Source organism: Anarrhichthys ocellatus, unplaced genomic scaffold (assembly GCF_004355925.1).
Source record: "Anarrhichthys ocellatus isolate YVR2014 unplaced genomic scaffold, GSC_Weel_1.0 scaffold134, whole genome shotgun sequence".
NCBI classification, from domain to species: Eukaryota; Metazoa; Chordata; class Actinopteri; order Perciformes; family Anarhichadidae; genus Anarrhichthys; species Anarrhichthys ocellatus.
The window spans coordinates 519,184-541,589 of record NW_022280164.1 but is presented as its reverse complement, the minus strand read 5'-3'; the positions used below and the strand labels follow the sequence as shown (position 1 = coordinate 541,589).

Below are 22,406 nucleotides of genomic sequence, written 5' to 3'. Positions count from 1 at the left end.
TTTGCTGCTTTATTACTGCTCTGAATATCAAATTTAGCACCTTTAATCTAGGTCTAGAGTAAAAACTAAACTGGCATTGAAAGAGAGGTTTAAATTGAATCGTTCGTAATTTCAAGCTAGCTTTTAAGTTTGGTGCCATCTGATTCAAAGTTAAACCATGATTTAATCAGGTTTGACCATTAATTCTCGTTGGTGCAACCCAGCCCTATTTGGCTAAGGGCTAAAGTTGCGGAGGGATATAATCTCTGTTACTTCCATGCCGTGGCAATGAATGTCTCCTCCATGCTTTGTGACAAGCGCCTCTGTGAAATGCTTATCGACGGAGACATAGACTGCACAAACAGCTTTCACAGCCGGTGAGTTTTTCCCAGATCACCACTGAAGTTGGCCTTCCCTGTTGTTCCTGTAGTCTCGGACCAGAATATCTTGACATTAAGAAAGGTGGTTCTTCTGCCCTCAATTTCCAAACCAGCCCAAATCCTCTTAATAGATTACGCACCATCAATCAGCGCACACAAAAGAGAGTGAGGGAGTAAAACTCAATATCCATGACTAAGCTTATTTGCTCTGGCGGTGATCTGACAGCTAAAAGGGGTGTGCGAGATGCACTTTGCCACCACATTACATTCTCATCCACGACAGCAGACAAGGCTAATGAAATAGGATGTGGAGAGTTCCCCTCAAACCGCCCCGGCTCTGACAATTGCCATATGGGACCTATAACAAAGCTGCATCTTAGATGGTCCAGAGGGACTGTCATCCCGCTTCAGTTTCATTTTCAGCGCTGCAGACACAAACCCACAGCCAATTAGTCCGACAGTCATCAGAGGAAAGGGTAGAGGAGCGGCGGCCAGTGCTGGTTCCTCAGATGGCTGACCTTGGGAGCAGCAGACCTTCCCTGCATGCATCTGGGCCTACAGAGGCAGTGGAGCTCGCTTAAAGGCATTCTCCCTGCCGCACCTCCCGCCCCAAATTAGATAGGAGGCCCGAGATTACACATGGCGCGGAAATATGGATCGCTCCTGCCCCCTGCTGCCAGGCATACCACATTCAACCCCCTCAACTCCTCTCAGAGAGCGGCAGCAGCAGCAGCACAAGGTGGTGATCAAGTGGGTTCACTGGTGGAAAGAGACAGAACTCTGGAGATGGCCGAGTGGCACAAGGGCCTTGTTCATAGCAGCAAGGTGACAAGTGACTAAGTGGAACAAACAAGCGCTCTGTGTGATCCCAACTTCCCCGTTACACTAGGACATACCAACTCCTTTCAAAGTCACTGCAAGAATCTCGAGAAGTTAGAGGAATAAAGGCGCTTTTGAAACTGTTCTTGACTTTCAAAACTAGGCCACTCCTGATCAGGAAATTGCACAAAAGGCCTCTTTAATTCACAGCCTCTGTAATGAGCTTATGAATTACGAGTTTTTTCCGGCTGAAATAATGGATTTGTATGCTGAAGGGGGCAGCGGGAGAATGACAACCGCTATAAATGAAAAAAACGACTCACACCGTTATGCAGTCGGCCGTTATGGAAATGTCAGGTCATTTCTTTTGCCTCTGATGTGAGGGTTCTTAACTGAACTGTGTTGGATGTAATCCATTCACCACGTGGACATGCTGTAATTATAATCATAACAAAGTGATCAGGAAATTGAATTCCACAGCTGAAGGGATTGTGTATCCCTTTGGCAAGCGTCCGGTCAGCTTAGAAGAGAGATGTGATGTGGGCCGCACTTTGAAAGGTCCATGTCAATCGTCACTGTCATCACCATGAAATCACACATATATATTTCTCACATGTAGATTTAGCAGCAAGCAGTCTTTCAAGACTTCTGAGGGTGATTGTTTCCTTTGAGATGTTTCAATTAAACACAAGGTTTCATTTTTCTTCAGCATCAAACAAAAAGCTCTTTTGCAGGCTGAATGAACCCTGGCAGATGCTACTCTTTGGTTCATCTGCTCTCTATCACCGTATGATGGGAGTTGGAAGGCAGTCAACACAATCGTATAATGCCACGTAATTGAGCTCTAGCCAATGGGTGAGGCATTTGTAATGCCAGTATCATTATTTTTTACCCAAACTGTTAGCATTACCATCAAGACTTCATTAAAATTAACGCTCCTCCATATGTTTTTGGCGGCCGGGCCCAATTACCTTCGCAGAACTGCATGTAAGATAGATGTTCCTAGAGGTGGCATTAAAAAGTGATATAAGCTGTAGCGACGTGACACGTGTGAAGGCTGAATAGGACAGAGGAAGCCTGCACATGAAAGTAGAGGGATGCAGTTGAAATGTTATCTATACACTGCTGATGCACAGGCGTACATTAATATTATATACAAAAAATCTTCCCATGATGTAGGCAATTTTGTAGTGCGACATTATCTTATTGTTTGTTATTGGGCGCAGTAGTGCTAGTAGTAGTAGTAGTGGTAGTAGCAATAGCAGCAGTATACATATGTGAGCGTTGATTGATACGTCCGATACATAAAAATATACTGGACTATATGTTTACATGTATGGAGCTATTTTGATCCACTAATGTTTTTTTAATAAATATTTAAAACCATATATGCTAATATAGAGAGGAAATAGTAGTTTTGTTCCTATACTATATAATGTTCACCCATTCATACACTGATGGTAGGTGCTACCATGCAAGGTGCCACCTGCCCATCAGGACTCTAACTAACCATTTACACCCATTAATACACCGCAGGCTTTATGGGAGCAATATGGGGACTCAGGACTAGTGGACTAGTGAAGCAGGGGATCAAACCCGTCCTCTGATTGAAGGACGATCCTGCTCTACCACTGAGCCATAGGTCAGAGGTCGTAGGTAAGTTTTCTTAAATTTTTTTAAGAAGTTTTTTCATAAATTTTTTATGTCTGACAACATAAAAGTATTTAATTGACTTATGTGATTTTAATATAGAATATTTTATTATGAAAATATGTCTATCCAAGTGCATAGACTTGATTTCAGAATACAAGCAAGTGAATGTTTTTTCTTCTTTAAAGTTCATATATATATTTATACTATCAAGAAAACAATAAATTATTCTTGAATTGGTTGTAATTTTAACTATAATATTTATAATCCAATAACCTAATAATCACTGATAAGTTCCTTGAGAGAGACTTGATACTTGATATGTTGTATAAAAAATGATTGACATAAAGTTCAAACTGCTATTTCCAATTTCAAAAAATAAACTTTTAACTCAACACAATGTCTTTATCTTTGATTGATGAGCAGTTCCAGCATCTTTTTATTATTTTTTATTATCTGTAAAGAAAAAATATTTTTTTACAAAAGGAGGAGTTAAGGGACATGTTATGAGTCACCCTTGTTCTTAAGAACAAATAGCAACATAATTGATGAGGTTGTAACATTGCTTTGACGTGGGTTCCATACAAGGCTTTTTGGGCAGATATCTCTCAATTCAAAACATATTTTATAGCATATAGGTTGATTAGTACATCAAATAATCAGTCCAGTATATTAGATTAAGCACAGTTGTTAACATTGGGTTGGCTTTGGGTTTTATGTCATAGTTGTCTCAAAATCATATTTTGAGACAACTTAATTACTTTTTTGTAATTTTGTCTGATTGAATTTCAGACGTTTTAAAGGGTGGGTCTGTTAGTTTTTTTTAGGTTTTTATATCATTCTGTAGCTTATCAGTGGTGTTCCTTATGTATTAAAACATGGTTTATTATTATGCAGAATGACGTCATTTGAACTTCCCGATTGTTTTACATATAAGACAAGTTTGCCTTCTGGGCTTTCTGCACGAAATGTCCTTAGGTTTAGGCAACAAAAAAAGAACTATGTTAAGTTCATCCTTCATACACCTGTTTCATCTGATGGGATTGCGGCCGCGTTACCACAGTGATGTTGCGACAGTAAAAGATAGGGCTGAACTGTAGACGCTCCGTGGAGCGCTTGAATCCTGATGACATGTTTTCCCATGCACTTCATTTGACCGCCGGAGTTAACGTTTTGCAAGATGATTGAGGAAATTGGCTGAAATAAGTGTTCATTCCGTATAGCTGGAATTATAGATTTTCAGGGATACAACCAACGGTCTCAGCCACTGTGCACACCTCCCAAAACTCGAATTATTCATCCTCTAAATTGCATCTCGAGGAATGAGGATTGAGAAAGCTAACCGGAGGAGCTGCAAGCGAGGAATCACTGGTGTGTCCTTTGCTGAAGTCTTATCGGCAGCCGAGACGTACAAAAGAGGCGTGACATACAGCTGGAATAATCTCAAACCATGGCAGGGCTCTACAAATGTAACTGTTATTTTTACGTTCTTCAGATGTCGTTTATTTAAGATGACCCTTCATCTTTTGCGTCGCTGTTCTAACAGAATTCCTATTGACATTTCACCTTGATATTACTTGTGCTTTTATATTGAATATATTGAATGTACTTAACATGTAATCGATCAAACTTCAGTTGAACTATGGTTTATCAATGATCCCTTTTGACTTACGCTTGATATCTTATTTAATCCCAATGGTAAAAAAAAAACAACAACAGCTGTTTATGGCTTATTGCGCTGGCTGTAGATCCTAAATTAGAATCTGATTTCAGCGTCCGTCCACATCACCAAGTTGCAGTATTTGATCAAAGGTTGCTTTAGATCCTTGAGAGGAGCCCCTCAAAGTTAGTAAAGTTAGTAAATGAGTTCCATCTGTGGATCAAACGAAGGCAATGCCCTCCAACAGGTGTAATCTTGGTGAGAGAGATACCGGCCTCTGATCAATAGGTAGCTATTCTCTCGGTCATAATGAGAGCCGACAGTTAATCATGGCGTCTAAAAGCCCGAACAAAGAAGATCAGGGGCTGAGTGGAGGAGAGTGAAGCCTGCGTCGTTTGAAGAAGCCGACTTGGATCTCAAGTGCATGCAAAGTACAATAAAAAAAAAAAAAAGTGTGAGTGAGAAAGGGGTTATGTTATGGTTCGTGTTCATGCCATAAACATTCCAAAAAAGTTGTGTACTCACAGTTCAGTGTAGCTGAAAAAGTATGGTTATAAGCCATGAAAGAAAAAAGCACATGTTAAACTCATAGAAGACATCACCTGGGTTATTAGGAATAGTAAATATATGCGCAGTGCCCTATGTTTTTCTTTCATGTTACATTATATATGTTAATTGGTTAACTGGTTGTCTGAATCCGGTCTTGAACTCCATCCAGCACTCTGACCCATGTCGGAGACTCCAGAGGGGTTCAGCTCCTGTCCTTCAGAGGTGCTCTGCCCAACCGGTCGTCCTCCAAATCGCCCTCCAGAGCGGCTCTACAGTTCTACCGAGTGAAGCCGATTGAATCTCGAGTTTCATGTCTTCTTCAATACAGCATGATGTTCATTTAGTAAATTATGGTCCATTTAAAGTCAAATAGATCATAAAGCAGAGTATGCTTTAGGGCGGGCTTAATGTGATTGACAGGTCTCTGCCACTACCAGAGCCGTATACGTCGGATCTACGTCACTCCTCCGTATTCCAAATATGGTCACTTCTGATCATTGACTGCAAAAAACAACAACATGACGATGACGAAATCGCCAAACTCGAGGCTTTAAAGCGGCAGTCCACAAACCAATGGATGACTACTTCTTATATACAGGCTATTATTGTTAGTACTCACAGCTGTTAATTGGCCCTGAGGTTCACCTCAGCATTAAATGCCAATACTTTAATTATAAACCACACACTTAATAGAAAATCTCTTGCTCCACCCAAAAGATTTTGTATCTATGAGTGGACGGCAGAGACTTCAGTAACCTACATTGCCTTTGGGGCTCCACATAAAGACATAAACCATGAACCCTGATGCAGCTGCATTCCATAGAGGTTTATTGTGGATACAGCACACAGCACAGGATCATGAAGGTGAATCTAGCATGCTGCTACTGGAAGATAATTACTGGCCCTCAGCCAGTGCTACAGGCTTTGAAAACAGCAGCAGTGACATGACTGTCACAGCTTGGTGGTGTGTATCCAAGGCCTACCTGGATCTACCTGGATGAACTGTATGGAGCCCAAGCAGCAGGGGGTCATAGCTACACCAGTTTAGACCGAGTCTACATGAAGAGATTTTAGGGTCAGAATGAAGTTGGTGGCATACCTCACCCTCCTCATCTCTGCGGTTCACGCCGGTCCGCTGACAAAGAGACAAACTTGTCCGCGTGCCTGCGACGTCTCTCAATGCGCTCCTCCGTCGCGGGAGGTCTGTTACTACGGGCAGGTGAGGGACGGATGCGGCTGCTGCACGGTGTGCGCGGCCGGGGAGGGCGATGCCTGCGGGGAGCGGAGCGGTGGCGGCCTCCCCTGCGGCGAGGGGCTGCTGTGCGACTCTGTCCGGGGGAAGCTTGGCGGGCTCCGCAGCTCCTGCGCGTGCGCCGCCTCCGGCCCGGTGTGCGGCAGCGACGGACGGACTTACCCCAGCATCTGCCGCCTGAGAGCCGAGCTCGGAGAGGGTCCCCCGGTCATTTTGATCCAGAGGAGTTGGTGTGATTCAGGTGAGTTGTGTGATTAACTTAAGTTCCTTTTCGTTTCAATAGTTGAAAATATTTACCTGCACAAGTTATTAAAGATGACATTACAGAAATATAGGTTACATTTGATTAGCAAACTTCATGATAGATTCAAATATATTGTTTATGTTATCAGTAAGCTTCTCTAACGTCTACTACTTCTAATAATAATAATAATAACTATTATTATTATACTATTACTACTACTACTACTACTACTACTACTACCACTGATAAAATAAGTATTATACTACTATTAATAATAAGTATAATAATATTTTTATATAGTATAATAATAATAATTATTATTATAATAGTACTACTACTACAACTAAAAATAATAATAATAATTATTATTATTATTATTATACTACTACTATTTCTACGAAAATAATTATACTACTACTGCTACTAAAATAATAATAACTATTATTATTATTGCTACTACTACTACTAAAATATATAATACAACACCATTATTATGTATTATTTATGTAGTAGTAATACCAGTACTAATATTATATTAATAACTATTATTATACTACTAATTATTATACTATTATAACATAACTATAATAATAATAATAATAATAATACTTCCATTATTATTATTGTTAATTAGTGAGCTTAAGGTGGATTTGTTACCTTTGGACAGAACCAGGCCAGCTTTTTTCAGATGTGAGCCAAGCAGAAAGCAAAGCTTTGAATTTGAATTGTCACACTTAAAGCACAGGAGCTGAATATATCTTCCAGCCCTGGACTCTATCAATGACCAGAGCTATACCACACATCAAACATTCCTAAAAAGGTAGTGATACTGGTAATATCCCTGCTGCTTTTTCCAGACATGTCTTTACAGAGGGTGATAGAGGCTGTTGAACATATTAATATATATATAATAAACTAACGTCACATGTACAGTATAGGCCATTGGTTTATAGGGTTTTTAAGTACTGGACAGCAAGGAAAATAAATGAGAAAAACTTTACCATGACCTAACAACTGCTGAGATTCTGAGATAAGACTCTGAGAGAACAACTCCACCAATTTTCCACATGAAAGTCAGTCTACTTGTCATGGTTACTCACTCAAAGAATAGGCTATGCAGTAGCGGGCCGTGTGTTTTATACCTGGGCCTTCAGTGCTGTCCTACTACAGTTGAGCCACCTCCTAATAACCTTATTATGATGCCACAGCTACAGGTTATTAGGAGTGTAACAATACACATATTCGTATTGAAGCATTCGGTACGAGGCTCAGGGTTCAATACGCATTACGATACGTTAATAATAATGATACGTTTGAATAATACGAGTGCATTTGGAAAATGCAGAAGCTTAAATTGTGGGAAATATAATGTTCTCTCGGTGGAGCCACAGCGCTCAATATGGCAACCCACCCAGCGTAACAGACAACGAGCTGTCTGACACTCCCACCACGGAAGAACAACATTGTACTCTGGTGATGCTCGTGTGTTCTGGGAGGCGCGCTATGCTAAACTAGCTTAGCAGGAAAACCAACAGCAGCACACACGCTAGTGTTTAGCTGTACCCTACTGATTCAAAGAGGGCTAAAGCAATCGCCACACAATTCTCATTTCTCCAGACCATAATTCCTGCTTTGTAAAAGAAAACAACAGCATAAACAGAGAATCACATGTCTGACCCTAACCCCTACAGGTTATTTGTTTCGTGTAAATTTAAGCTTAACACCTAAATACACTAACTGCAGAGTGCAGATATGGATACGCCCATGACGGGATGCTGTGTCATCAACTGGCAATGCATATAGTCAAAATCAATGTAATTAACACAAGGACAAGAACAAACTCACAAGAACCAGTCACATATATTTATATGACAACAAAACATGACACATCAGTCCAGCAAACCTGTGGCGCTAAAACACGTATTCCACCGCACACTGAAGAGCACGGGCCATTCAAATATTATTCACATTAGAGGGAACAATATTAACCATATCATAAAATCCAGCCAGAGGTCCTCCTGCGAACGTGTTCGTTGAGTTGTAGATCCACTCGGGACTCTCCAAAGGTTTTCAAAAGCACCATAGCTTATAAGTGTCCTGTCATTCTTTTGGGTTGTGTTGCTTTCTTACGATGTCCAGCTTTTCTGGAAATGTCCTTCTCCAGAAAGGCGTTGCCAGTAACTCCCAAATCCGTTTCTCCCCCTCCTTCAGCCATGAGTGTTAAAAAAACAAAGCTACACCAAGCAAAACACTAAAAATGTCATGTCAATGTCATAACTTCTTACATATCTTTCAACTTGAACTCTTACTACTACTAAGTTCTGCTAGCTAGCTTTCAGCTTCACAACAGTCACGCTAGCCCACTGACCAATCACACCGCACGTTAATGCTGAGATGCATGTTAATGCTGACGTACTTGTAGGCCACCTAGACAGCTCTGACATGTCAAAGAATACGCCCAACATGTCAAACTAAAGATCTGATTGGTTGAAGACTATGACAATCAACAATATCATCCCCATTCACTTAAACTGCAAAGGCTTCCTAGCGGTCATCGGGCCTCTCTCTTTACATAGAGATATAGGGGTGAAATCTGATTGGATAAAAGCTCTACTTAAAACAAGCTGCACTAGAAGCAGAGCAACTGAGGAAGACAGTAGCTGTGCAATGAGAAAATAAGATAATGGGAAAAATAATTAGACTACATGTAGTGTATTTATGAAATATTATTAAATTATAAAATAGCTATAACTTTTTGATTCTGTTTAGGCCAGCAGAGAAGGCTTTGCTGCCCCTGACGGCCCACCACTGAGGCTATGTAATGTCTTCTGTGGCTCTGGAGGCGTGTTGCGAAATCTGAGAAAATAAACGTAGCTATCTCAGATTGGTCTGAGAGACTACACATTTTTAACAGGAAGTCAGCTGTCGTACAAACTGGGGTGTGAAGTATGAAAGTCATACGGGCTTTCAGCAGGCAGAAAGAAAGGGTGCAATGGTAAATCGCCAGAGATCTCCTTTCAACCTCGGCTGTATCGGTCAGGACTAAAGGAATGATATTTTGCTAAAAATGAAAAAGGTCACTGTGCTCCATTATCATTCTCTGAACAAATGAAGGTTCAAAATATGGTCATATTTTTGTATTTTCCTGCTTTGTGGCGCTTAAAAAACCCACTCATCATCATCTGCGCTCTTTAATTTGACTTGAGAAGCTCCCCATCCTCTGTTTTGGAGACTGTGCACGACTCTCACATTGGATGAAAACAATATATGTATCTGTAGAATGTCTTCCCAGAAGGCTTGATGTAGTGTCCCTCCAATGTTCTGCACATTCGTGCTCAGAAGAGCAAGACAAAATTCAGTTGCGAATCCTCCAATGATGGAGTCTTATCCTCCAGAGGGAACCCACCACGCTGCTGTGTAAATATATACTCCTCATTTTCACCAGCTGCTTCTATCCATTTCATAATGTGCAGGTATGCAAAAGCTCACAAACGTCGAGGCAGAGACGCCTTAATATTATTGACTACAGACGTCTTTTGAGGCCCTTCCCTTCCTTCACAATACGCCACGGTGACTTTAATTGAGACCCCCCCCCTACAAGCGGATGTGGGCGGGGTTTAGGTGTGTGTCTGATGACACAGGTTAGCGTAGATGCTGCAATAGCTGCAGCACCAACAGACTATTTCTTCAATGAAAGATGAGCAAAGGAAAGGCTTTTCTCCATGGAAACACTGTTTTCTCTCTTCTCCCAACTGGCTTTGGCAAGAGTTTGATTGACAGATGATTTAACAAATCACCATCAAGTACATGCCTTTTTCCAAACAGTTTCCAAAGACGGCTTCTCAGATGGTTGTGTGTAACAAACCATCTGGTGGTAAGGTTAGCATTGGGAGTCCTCTCCCAAGAAAATGTGAAGGTTTTTGACCTTAAAGAATTAGTGTAATGTTTATTCATTTTAAAAGACCACAATGTTTTGTAAAATAATAAGAATTATTATTTTTTTTTTATTGTAATTTAAATCTTATAATATGCAACTGTAGAATAGAAGAAAACGCAATAACTAAACATTAGCACACATGAGGCCCACTGTGTGCGTCTTTGAGGTGCAATGAACATGATCTATGTTTGAGAACACCATTAACAGGTTGCAACATGTAACCCTTTTTTGAAATGACACATTTGTGATGGAAATGCTGAATGTGTGATCTACGTGGCGTTCTATGTGCAGATCGACACTTGTTTTCAAATTTGAAGACCTGATAGCAGATTAGATGGCATGTCACATAAGTATTCATCTGATGGATGATCCACAATAATCACACAAGTTGGCATGAAGCAGTTCAGCGTAATTGAAAGGGTAGTGAAAGGCCCAGGGAGGATACTGTTGATTTGTTAGTTCAGCTCTCTGACAGGCAAAAATAGCTGGTGCTAAAGTAGCTCTTGGCAATAGGCACGCTGGCATTTGCTCAAAAGGTTGTTACTGCAGAGACATTTCATTTGTGCAACTCTGTAAACACAGCATCAGTCAGAATGTGGTGGCTTCAGAAATGGGATTGCGTGTTTGCTTAGAGAGCAGGCGAAGATAATTTTGGAGATATTATCAGGGAAGAGATTGCACTGCCCTCAGGTGACTCAAACACAGGTGTCCACAGCAGAGAGCATTTTAAATAGAACCCAACCCGCCTTTCAAACTGTGGAGGTTTGACCTTCCATTTCCTCTTGTAGGCACTCCAAGCTGCCTACAAGACTGTATAAATAAAGCAAGGTATAGCAGAGATGAATAGATGGCTTTGGCACATGCTTCGTCTTTGTTTTTATGGAGAAGTTTGCTGAAGTCCATGAACTCACTTTAAATAACACCAATAAAAGTTGATATTAAAAGTCTAACATGAGCCATGTGCTCTGAAAATTCAGCCTAATATTTACTCTATGGCGAGAAATAAAGAGGAGAAAAAAAGGAAAGACTATATGAAAACAATGTATCCACATTGAATTAATCACCAACTTTTCTTCCTGGGACCGCAACCGACGCATTGGCCTCAAGCACGTTTGTAGTTTGCCACATGGAAAATTGCAATCTGACACAAAAAAAAGGATAATCGCGCTCATCCGCTAAACTCTTTGGGCATGTTTGTGATGTTATAGTTTAGTGCATCATATTTTTTGTAAACGGGGCAGATAGTGGTTTCAAATGATAGCGGTTTCAAATTGTGAATTCCCCCTTGAGTCTTTCAGTGGACTTAAACCAAGCGGCAACCTCTGGGACAGATTTAATCCATCACATTTTAGTGGCCTAACCTGTCATCTATTGTCCTGTGTCCTCAAAGGAATGCAACATCCAGGAAGTATGCGCAACAAGTTCAACTTCATTGCAGATGTGGTGGACAAGATCATCCCAGCTGTGGTGCATCTAGAGCTTTTCCAAGGGTAAACCTAACCGAAGCAAGAACATTAATTGTCCCCCTTCTACACTCTAATTCCAACAGATCTAAAATCATGTTTTCCTTTTGCCAGAGTGCCATTTTCCAGTGAGGAGGTCTCTGTGTCAAGTGGCTCTGGGTTTTTAGTGTCAGAGGACGGCTGGATCCTCACCAGTGCTCACGTACTCAACAACAAGAGGCGGATAAAAGTGGAGCTGAAAAGCGGTTCGCAGTACGACGCCTCAGTCAAGGACGTGGACCAGAAGATGGACATTGCTCTCATCAAAATTGAACCAGATGTGAGTTTACACTGTGTCACCTTAGCTCCCCAAGGGCCTCAGACTAAATTCTGTCCTGTGTTTTCCTATGGCCTCATAGCTTGTCATCACAGTATATTAACCCCACACAATAAGTTATTCCATGAAGAGAATCAACAACGGCCTCTGCCCACCAAAATTACACTCTACTTCTTCACTCGGTCAATTTGTTGTCTGAATTCCTCTGGGGCGGTGTTAGGTCATGTCTCGTAAATTCGAAGCCTCAGATTTCTTTTTTTGTGTATTGGCGAGTGCTGTTCTGAATAAAACATGTCACTGCTCAGACACGCTCTTACACAACCAGCTGCTTTGTATGGCAGAGGTGGGTTCTCTACTCCTTCATTCAGACTCCACTCAGCATGAAGCACATTATTAACATTTTTTAGTGCTGATCTGAATACAAGAGTACCTCAAGAATCCCAAAGAGAAAGCCAGAGGAATCACTGTCTTTGACTGCTTTATAGGTGAAGGAGTTAGTCTGAGAAACAATCAGGGAGTGGTGACAGCTGTACAATGCTATAACTCTCTGGGCTACATTCCTTGTAGAGATAGTTCTAAAGCCTGCCTAAAAGGCAAATTTGTGATGACATAAGACTCCACGCCATGGGAGATTTCGCTATAAATTTGGCTGAGCATTGCAAGACACCCCAGAGACGAATGGCATCAGCCTTGAGGAGGCAGGCAGGGACGAGCTAAGGCTTAGTTTACTTTTCTGTATACTCCACAAATCCCATGTTGAGGGTGGTGCTAATAAAACAAAAGCATTCCCAGTGTAGTGCTTGGTCTCGGGAACATAGGCAAAGATTCAAATAGAGCAGCTTTTATTGCCAGGGGCATAGATTCAGCTTGAGATGAAGCAATCAGGTCTATGAATGATTATTAGTGGTTTTAATTCATAATGTTAACAAAGTTGTTAATGAGCAGAGATTGCTTTATTTCGATGCCAGAAGTGAAGTTGTTACACACATACCACCCTAAAGACTTGATGGAAAATGATAAAGCTAGACACACAGGTTAGGTCCATTGGAGCACTTCTGAGAAAAGCGGAGTACTATTGTCTGATTAAAATTCCAGTCAAAAAGAAAAAAGGATAAAAATAAATGCAGCAGAATGAAAGATAACTTTTTTTTTCATTTTATTGGTCTTTATTTATTCCTTTCTCATCAAAACCTGCCGGCGACATTACCCACAATCCAGTTCTGTCTTTTTAATGCGACTTTTCTGCCGATCCTGCCGGGGCGCATTAACTGTCGTGGCTGTTCGCCTGCATTGGGATCTGATCAGCCAGACCACTTGTCTGAGTTACTGCTGATGGACACTCAACATAACCCTTATTTTGTTGCTTCAAAATAAAACTTCGAAATAGCAAATTAATTGGGGACATTTATTGTGGAGGAGGATGGGTCAAATAAACACAGAGCTTGTTCGAGACCAGTGTGCCAAATTGGCAAACTTTTTTTAAAGTTATGTTAATGAAGTTGTTTACATACATATTTTACTTAGTTTACATATTTATTCTAAGCTCAACTATGTTGTTTTTCCTAAACCTAACTAAGTGGTTTTGTTGCCTGAACATAACTGTGACCGCTTCACAGTATTGACTTGGCGTTAAGCAAAAAGCAAAAAGCTGTTTCACAACGTTAAAACTTTTGACATATAAATGACACGCAAAAAGCCTAAAATGCGGGAAAGTGACCACTTGTCTGAGTCTGGTTACCGCTGATGGACAACCAACATGTCCCCATTTTGTTAAAACTGCTAAATAACAAATTATGAGTGGACTTTTATTGTTACTATCAAGCCTTACTAAACAGTAGGTCAGCTGTGTGTAGCCTCATTGACCTTTTATTCAATCTGTACTAACCAATCCTAGTATGTAGGAGGGATAGTTAGCCTGCTGACCTTAAGTAATCTTACCAAGGTGAGCTAATAAATGAAATTAGGACATAATTTCACCCAGCATGTTCCTGTTCCATTCATAAAACTGATTGCTATTTCTCTGTGTGACTTGCTGCAGAGTCCCCTGCCTGCGCTCCTTCTCGGCCAGTCCTCAGACCTGCGTCCCGGTGATTTTGTGGTGGCGGTGGGAAGCCCCTTCTCCCTGCAGAACACTGTCACCACCGGCATTGTCAGCACCGCTCAGCGCAACGGCCTGGAGCTGGGCTTTAAGGACGCGGACATGGACTACATCCAAACCGACGCCATCATTAATGTCAGTGAGAGCACAATCACAATCGTTTCCTGTCTCGATTCTGCATTTTTATTCCATCTGTCTTGACAATTCCTGTTCTACTTTCTCGATGAATAAGTAAAATATTGTTGTTGCTCTGTTGATTCACAGTATGGCAACTCTGGTGGGCCGCTTGTCAACTTGGTAAGAGATTTATAGTGCTATATCGCATGAAAAGTGATGATACCATTATTCATCATTTGCATATTTGTTATGCCCTCTGCTATGCCGGCAATCTTTCCTGTTTTATTCATGACAGTGAAGACTAAGGTCATGATTTTGTTTTATTTAATACCCAAAGTCTCCAGTCTGCTCCCTCAGGTTCACGATTAAGCCTCCCTCACAGTATTTTAGGACAAGACCTGATTATGGAGGCCTTTGCATTGTTACCGTGGAATAAAATCATACAGATGGTACATCCATTTATCAGAGTCGCTGCCTCCAGCTTCCTTTCCCTAAAAATGCAGTTCTCTGTTCTCTCTAAAAGCAGAACAGTTGCCATACCGACGGTGCATTTTATAAATTGTCCTTCACTGTGAAAACCCAGATAAGTTACTACAATAACCAAGACTGATGGGTTTTGTTGAAGGTAAAAGGAACATTTAATAGACTATGAGCTTTGGGATGTGCATTGGAAGAAAAAGAGCCGTACTACTCTTGCAGAGACATGAAACCGATGAAATACTTCAGGCCAAAATTGCCGTCCAAACCTGGTAATTCCATTTGCTTCGAGGTAAACGCGTTCAGCGACACGCAAATAGTTGTTTCACTACGTTAAATCTGTAGCGTATAAACGCTGTTTCCAACTTAAAGACCGATGGATTGACAAGTCAAAAGGCACGATTTAAAAACATTAAAATGATTATTTAGTTTTGATGAGACCCGGTTAAGATGGCGTAGTTTAAAGAGGGCCGGTTAAACCTCAAACGGAAAAAAAACTGGATGGAAATGTGACTTTTCTGTTTGTTTCATGCATTATCGTGAGGAAGGCCATACATTAGAATGGTGCCGAGAGATGGTGAGACTATTTTCTGTCTCTTCAGTTTGCATTAAAGCATGGCTGGATGGAGGCACACCATGGTCTCATCCTCCTTCCATTCTGTTTTTTTTAACAGGATGGAGATGTAATAGGCATGAATACCCTGAAAGTGGCAGCAGGAATCTCTTTTGCCGTCCCTGCCGACAGAATACGCCAATTCCTCGCTGATTCCTACAACAGACAAGTCCACGGTGAGAAGGATCTAATGCTAGTGTTGTGGATCTAGTCTCCAGGAATTACTTTGTGATCTCTTTCAGTCATTTCAATATTTGATTTAATTCAACCTTTCATTTGCATTTAGGAAATACGCGACAAAAAAACAAATACATAGGTGTCCGGATGATACATCTTTCACCATCGTCAGTAAACCTCACAAGAACAAATTTCTACAATACCACGTTTGTTTTAGAAAGACATCCATTTTTAACAAGTCTCAAGAGTCTGATGGCTCGGTGTATTACTGTTCCCTACTTGAAGTGTATTATTCAACTTTTATTTCAGACTCATGAGTCCATATAGCAACAAATACAACAACAATATATAAAATACAATACAATACAATACGAGGACACCAAGACACAGGTATAATCATTGCAGTTAAAAAGTCACTCGTGGTTCAAAACATACAGACATTTGTTCCAATGTTTCCAGAAACAAGAAGAATACCTTGTATCACTTTGTGTTGGCTCAGTTAAGGCTTTTATAATTACATTTCCTGAGTCATTTAATCGACATTTAAATTTGGAGATAAAATTCCTCAACACAGCATGGAAGGTGGGAACATTACGAGTCACAAACATATGACTTGCACTTGTCCATCTTGGAAGCTTGAGCAAGATTCTGAAAGCATAATTAAATGCCACCTGAATCTTCTTCTTCTTTGATTTACTAGCTGCACCACAGGTGGGCTGTATAGAGTGGAGTACAGTAGGCTCTAAAGAGAGCTGTTTTAACATCTTCTGTACACATACGAAATTTACGTGCCACCATATTAGCTTGTGCATACAGTTTGGAACACTGTCGTCATCACTTAGATCATTCCTGATGATGCAACCCAAATATTTAATTTTGTGCACAACATTTAGCTCTTGCTCCTCCCATAAAAAACGAAGGAAAATGTAGCTTCTGATCCTCCTTGGTTTTAGCAATCACGATAACACTCTTTTTAGAGTTGAATTTGATATCATACTGCACGCCATACCGTGAGCAGACTCTGAGCAATTGCTGTAAATCAGCGCTATAAGGAGACAGGACCACTAAGTCATCAGCGTACATCAGATGGTTAATAAGACTTTCCCCCACCATACAGTCTGTCTTACACTCTTTTAACTTTTTAGAAAGATCATGTAACAATATATATAAATGTGTCAATATAGTCCCCAAATACATACATACGTTTTTAATTTAAAAATAATGATGTTCAGTAACTTGTTCAACACTAAATATATATACATATATATATATATATATATATAGGCTAATCCTTTCATTTATATGATATATATGACTGAATCATTTTTCAATTGGCTTTGTGTCTTTTTGACCAAAAGGCTTTATCCCGTTGGAGTAGTTTCAGTTGGAACAGACTGTTTCTAGATTTCTCTAATCTATCTTTGTCTCCATTTGTCCAGCTTGATTCGAGATCTCAAGGAGCGTGAGAGCGAAGTTCCAGATGTGAGCTCAGGTGTTTACATCTATGAGGTCATACCTGGAACAGCTGCATCCAGGTAAGAGCCAAGCTACAATCACTTCTACTGTGTGTCCCCCCATTCAGCTCACAATTTCACAAGACGGGCAAAATATAGGTTATTGATATTCGCTGATAATTTCTGTTTCCTTTTGATTGGTTTTTGACTGGTTCAGTCTCACCGCTCTCATCACTTCGCTTTGCTTCCAGTTTTACCAAACAGCTGTATTCAGTGATAAAAAAAGACGTAAAAAAAGCACTGCACACTAACACTAACTGGTCGGTGGCAGTGCAGAAAGTCTGAGAACAACATTGACCTCACTGTAAAAACTTGTTATCAAACCTTTGCCTAGCAGACAGTGCTACTTCAGTATTCATTTGGAGTTGTGTTTATGGCCACTTGGTGAATGTAAGTCCAATATCCTGAACCCTTCTCACTCCCAAACTGCTCCACAAACCACCTCATATTCAGTGGCCCTCGGTGTCTGATACCGAGGCATTTTTTAGCATCTGTATGACAAACCTAACCAACAGTGGTGTAAGGTAGTTACGACGAGCCTCAGTGCATGCTATCATGATGGGCCCTAGTGCATGCTACTTACTAGTTATAAATAGGCGGCAACCTCTGGTTCTGACGAGTGAAGCAGATGTGGAAGTGTCTTAAACTTGCATTCTCTCTACTGACCATCAGGGGGCGACTCCTTCGGTTGTATAGAAGTCTGATTGTATAGAAGTCTATGAGAAAATGACTTGATTTATCCCCTCTGTAAACATTTTAAACATGAGTTTATGCTCTCAATCTCTAGTTTCAAGTCTTCTTCAACACAGCATGATGTTCATTTAGTAAATTATGGTCCATTTATAGTCAATTAGACCATAAAGCAGGGTATGCTTTAGGGCGGGCTTACTGAGATTGACAGGTCGCTGCTGCACCAGAGACGTATACGGCGTCTCTACGTCTCTCCTCTGCATTCCAAATATGGTGACTTCTGCTTATCGGTTGCAAAAAAACAACAAGGGGACGGCCGTAATCCAAGATGGTGACGGTGAATTCCCCGAACACGAGGCTTCATAACGGCAGTCCACAAACTAATGGGTGACATCATGATGACTATATCCACTTCCTATACACAGTCTATGGTTATAAAGCACACACACTTGGGTGGTTCCTTGGCTGGCAGCTGTTTATAAAAAAAGAATCTCATTTGCTTTACTACCTTCTCATTACTTTGCACTTCAGCTGAATTCTTGCATTATATCTAGTGCTGGGCAAGTTAACGCGTTAATTTCGCGTTAACGCATTCATTAATTAAGGCCGACAATTATTTTATCGCGCGTTAACGCATTTGTTTTATTTATTATAATTTCTTTTCTTTTTTTTTCTTTTTTTTTTTTATTGAAAGACAAGAGGCAATACATATACATAACAACAAGAGGATGACAAGAACAGTGGGATAAAAGCCAGCAAACATCCTATAGTCAGTAATTTGAGTGCACCTATATGCTGAAATTCACGGTAAATGCATTTAAATGGCACAGATCGGGAGCGAGCAAAGGACTTTGAAAGTTAGCGGAAAGATTAACGTGAGACAACATCCGGTTTCTTCAGATGAACATCCGGTTTTCAGAATAAGATGCCAACAAAGTATGAATTATATTCACATTAAGTATAAAACATGCTACCTGCATCTCGTGAACCAAATGTTATTGCCCTTTTGTTCATATAGCAGTACTTTTAAAATAAAAGTGCGCAATACACTACTTTTGAATTCATTATTGAACTTTGCCATAACAATGCAATTAATCGCGATTAATCGCAAAAAATCCATGCGATTAATCGCGTTTAAATATTTGAATCGTTGCCCAGCACTAGTTATATCACAAGATCACTAAAGAATTAAGGGATCACATATCGCATGAAAGCCCATCTCGTCAGGCTTCAAGTAACACGTTTGTAAACAGTAAGTCACATAATCAAATAGAAACTTGACACTGGACAACATACATATTACCCAGCAATCATTATTGCACATCTGTATATGACAAAAATACCAAAAATAATAAGAAATTATTAATTCAATTGAACAGTTTTGTTTCTATAGTTTATTTATAGTCTTTATAGTTTATGTAGAATCAGCATATCAATTTCACAGCCTGTAGCGTAGGACCACTGACCGGGCTGCTGTATTTGACATTAATTTGTTGAATATTCACTCTATTTCTTTGGTCTCCACCAATTTCCTGTGAAGAAAACATCCGTCTCTTTAGCTGTTAAATGCTCTTCTGTGTTCACCAGCTAGTCGCTAATGTTGCTCGTGTACTGACTGGTGCTGGTCAGGTGGTGTAAAGAAGGTGTTTTTTTTAAGCTGTCTGCTGTGACTGGAAACAAGGTTAACGAGAGTGACATTTTGGGGGATATAAAATAAGCTACAATACGCTAAAATGCTCTCTAAAATTGAGGGGAAGCGCAGAGTCGGGTGAAAATTCACTGTGGGTTTATCACTCAGAGTGACGACTTCCACATTACAGATTAGTCTGTTTTTAATTTGATCCATTGTTAATATAAAAGTGTTGACGAGTGCAACTTCAATACGAGCAGTTTTTACACTGGATTTCTGTCTATGTTGTACTGGTGTAAGTTTCAAAGTAACATACTGAGCTGAATTTTTTTTATTAGACAGCATTACCTGGAGCTTATCGGTAGCCATTGTTGGACCGAGCCTATTTAGGTGCTAGGCTTTTAAAAAATGCAACAGCAGGGCTGTGAACTGGCATTTGGAGGCCCTCTGGATATTTTTTCCAGCCGCTGAATAAGAGCATCCCCGCATTTCTCAAGGCCGTAGATCAGTCCGGCTGCTCATTATCCCCGTGCTTACAACAGGCCAAGCTCTGACATCTTTCTCTTGGTGAAGGCAGCATCTCTCTCTCTTTCTCTCGCTCTCTATATTCTCAATAGTCACCGCCTCCCGTGACATTGAAAGCCTGAAGCTTTGAACAGCACACAGCGGCGGTCTAACATACAACAGAGTACAACAGAGGATTTCAATTTACCATGACAGTGCTGAATTGAGCGCTGTACTACTCCTTGCATCCTTCGCTATTGTCTGGGATCAGAATGTATAATCTTTCGCTACAGTTTTGCGTGTATCGTCAATCAGTCTGTAAAAGATTATCAGAGTAAATCCCTCACATGTAAATGTCAAGCAGGGCGGTGCATGATAAAGCCATGATCCCATGTTAGGTTTGTCTCACGAGGGAGAGGGAACCTGACACAGGATCAGACTTGTCTAAAGGTCAAAGATGTTTTCCTGTGTGTGAGATCCACCCAGCTGGGTTAGGCCTGTTTTACTGAGGCTTTAAAACAATCTGAGCCCCAAAACCATGTTTTCTTCAAACAATCGGCAAAACTACACCATTTATCCGAGCCAGAGGCTGTAAAAACTGCCATTATCGTCAGATTTTCATCTTTCCGACACTCTTCGAACACATCATGTGTTACAAACACTTTTAAGAGAAAAGGCAGCCAAAACAAAGCTTCAAATTGTGATATTTCATCAAAAACATTTTATTCAACACGTCTCATTTAAAATATCGCCCCAAATAATTAACAAGTAACCAGATCCTGTAAAAAAAAGCATTCAATTCTGCACTCCTCAACACAACTAGGAAGCCATGATTGATTTAGCTGAGACCAACAGTCATGTGACAACAATTTCCGTGAATCTTCGACTGAACTGCAGGTGGCTGAGCACAGAGCAGAGAGGAGAGGCTGTAAGGAGAGGTTCTAAAAATATGAATAGTTCAATATATATATTTTTCCAACATTGGTAACACTTGGAAAAATGTTCGATATATAGATTCCAGTGGTTTCCAATATTTGTAAAATAAATTATTAAAGAAATTCAACATTTTTGCATTTTTTTCTGTCTTATGATCGTTGGGATTGTAGGTGACTATCAGCAACTTAAAATTAGTCACCGAGAGGCTAAGTAGGGGAGACTAACCTGCGGACGCGCTGGCAGTAAATGATTCACGTCGATCCAGTGGCTGAGTTTTGTGAGTTTATTGTGGATAACAAACAAACTTTGGTTCTGGATAGCTTTACAGTCATTAGTCGAACAATGACAATATTAGTGTGAATAGATTGTAAAATAGCGGTCAACAAAAAATAAGGCTCCCTCTCTCACCCCCTCTCCTTCCATTCATCCAACTAAACTACTGAACAGCTGATATCCCCATTGCTATCCCCAACACCATGTGACTCAATTACTCAAGTATACCGGAAGTGACGAACAAGGGTATACAAAATGGCACAGGCCATACCTGGCTCCTACAGGCATGGTAACTGTGTTATACTGCAAAAAATACTTTTTGTTATCTCTACTTCTAGCCATGATTGGTTCCATAGAGGTGCAGGACTTTTACATTGAAAAAAAAAGTGACAGGAGCAAAAAATGCCCCCGAAAAACTGCTTGTGGTTCGAAAGGGTTGAAACGTGAGTGATGTCTTGGTGTTCTCTTCTCCGCAGCGCTGACTTGATCGACCGCGACGTCGTCATCGGCATCAACGGCCGGCCCGTCCGCACCACGCAGGACGTGAGCGAAGCCATCCGGAGCGGCGGCACGCTTTCAGTGACGGTGAGACGAAAGGATGAGGATGTTACTCTGACCATCACTCCTGAAGAGACTGAATGATACCACTCACTGTACATGGCGACCATTAAAGACTAAGATTGACTTAACACACTGAGCCGCTGGAAAAAAAAACTGCTGTTGGATTTGTTGCCTGCATTACTTGGTCTATTGTGAGAACAGGCACATTTTCCTGAGAATGAAAGAGCAAGGGCTCATTTCTAGAGCCTCCACTTTACGCAAATAACGTTCGATAATCATGCAGGAAGGAAAGTACAGACACTAGAAATAGAATAGATCCTCAGGAACAAGAAAAAAAAAAATCCTAACTGCAGGGCATTAAGGAGGTGTGTACACCGTTTAGGCTCCAATTGAATACTTCATTTGTCGTTTGAAGGCTGTATTTCCATCTGATTTTCCTCAGGCAAGTGTGAATGAGAGAAATCTGGCATTTCTTGCAGAGGCAGTAATCAGCTCAAATCATTATCACCTGCTGGTCAGCAAACAGGCAGAAAAACAGCAGCACAAGATGGCCGTCACAGTACTCCA

The 22,406-nt window shown here is 40.6% G+C and overlaps 1 protein-coding gene across 1 annotated transcript; it reads left to right on the top strand.

The window, feature by feature from the left end:
- The first annotated feature begins 6,118 nt into the window (after positions 1-6,118).
- Positions 6,119-22,035, top strand: htra4 (HtrA serine peptidase 4). Its single transcript, XM_031877356.1, has 9 exons — positions 6,119-6,530; positions 11,861-11,960; positions 12,048-12,252; positions 14,288-14,482; positions 14,612-14,644; positions 15,616-15,730; positions 15,841-15,898; positions 17,171-17,266; positions 21,755-22,035. The coding sequence occupies exons 1-9, from the start codon at positions 6,119-6,121 to the stop codon at positions 21,918-21,920; spliced, it is 1,380 nt and encodes a 459-aa protein (XP_031733216.1). The 3' UTR covers positions 21,921-22,035.
- The last annotated feature ends 371 nt before the right edge of the window (positions 22,036-22,406 follow it).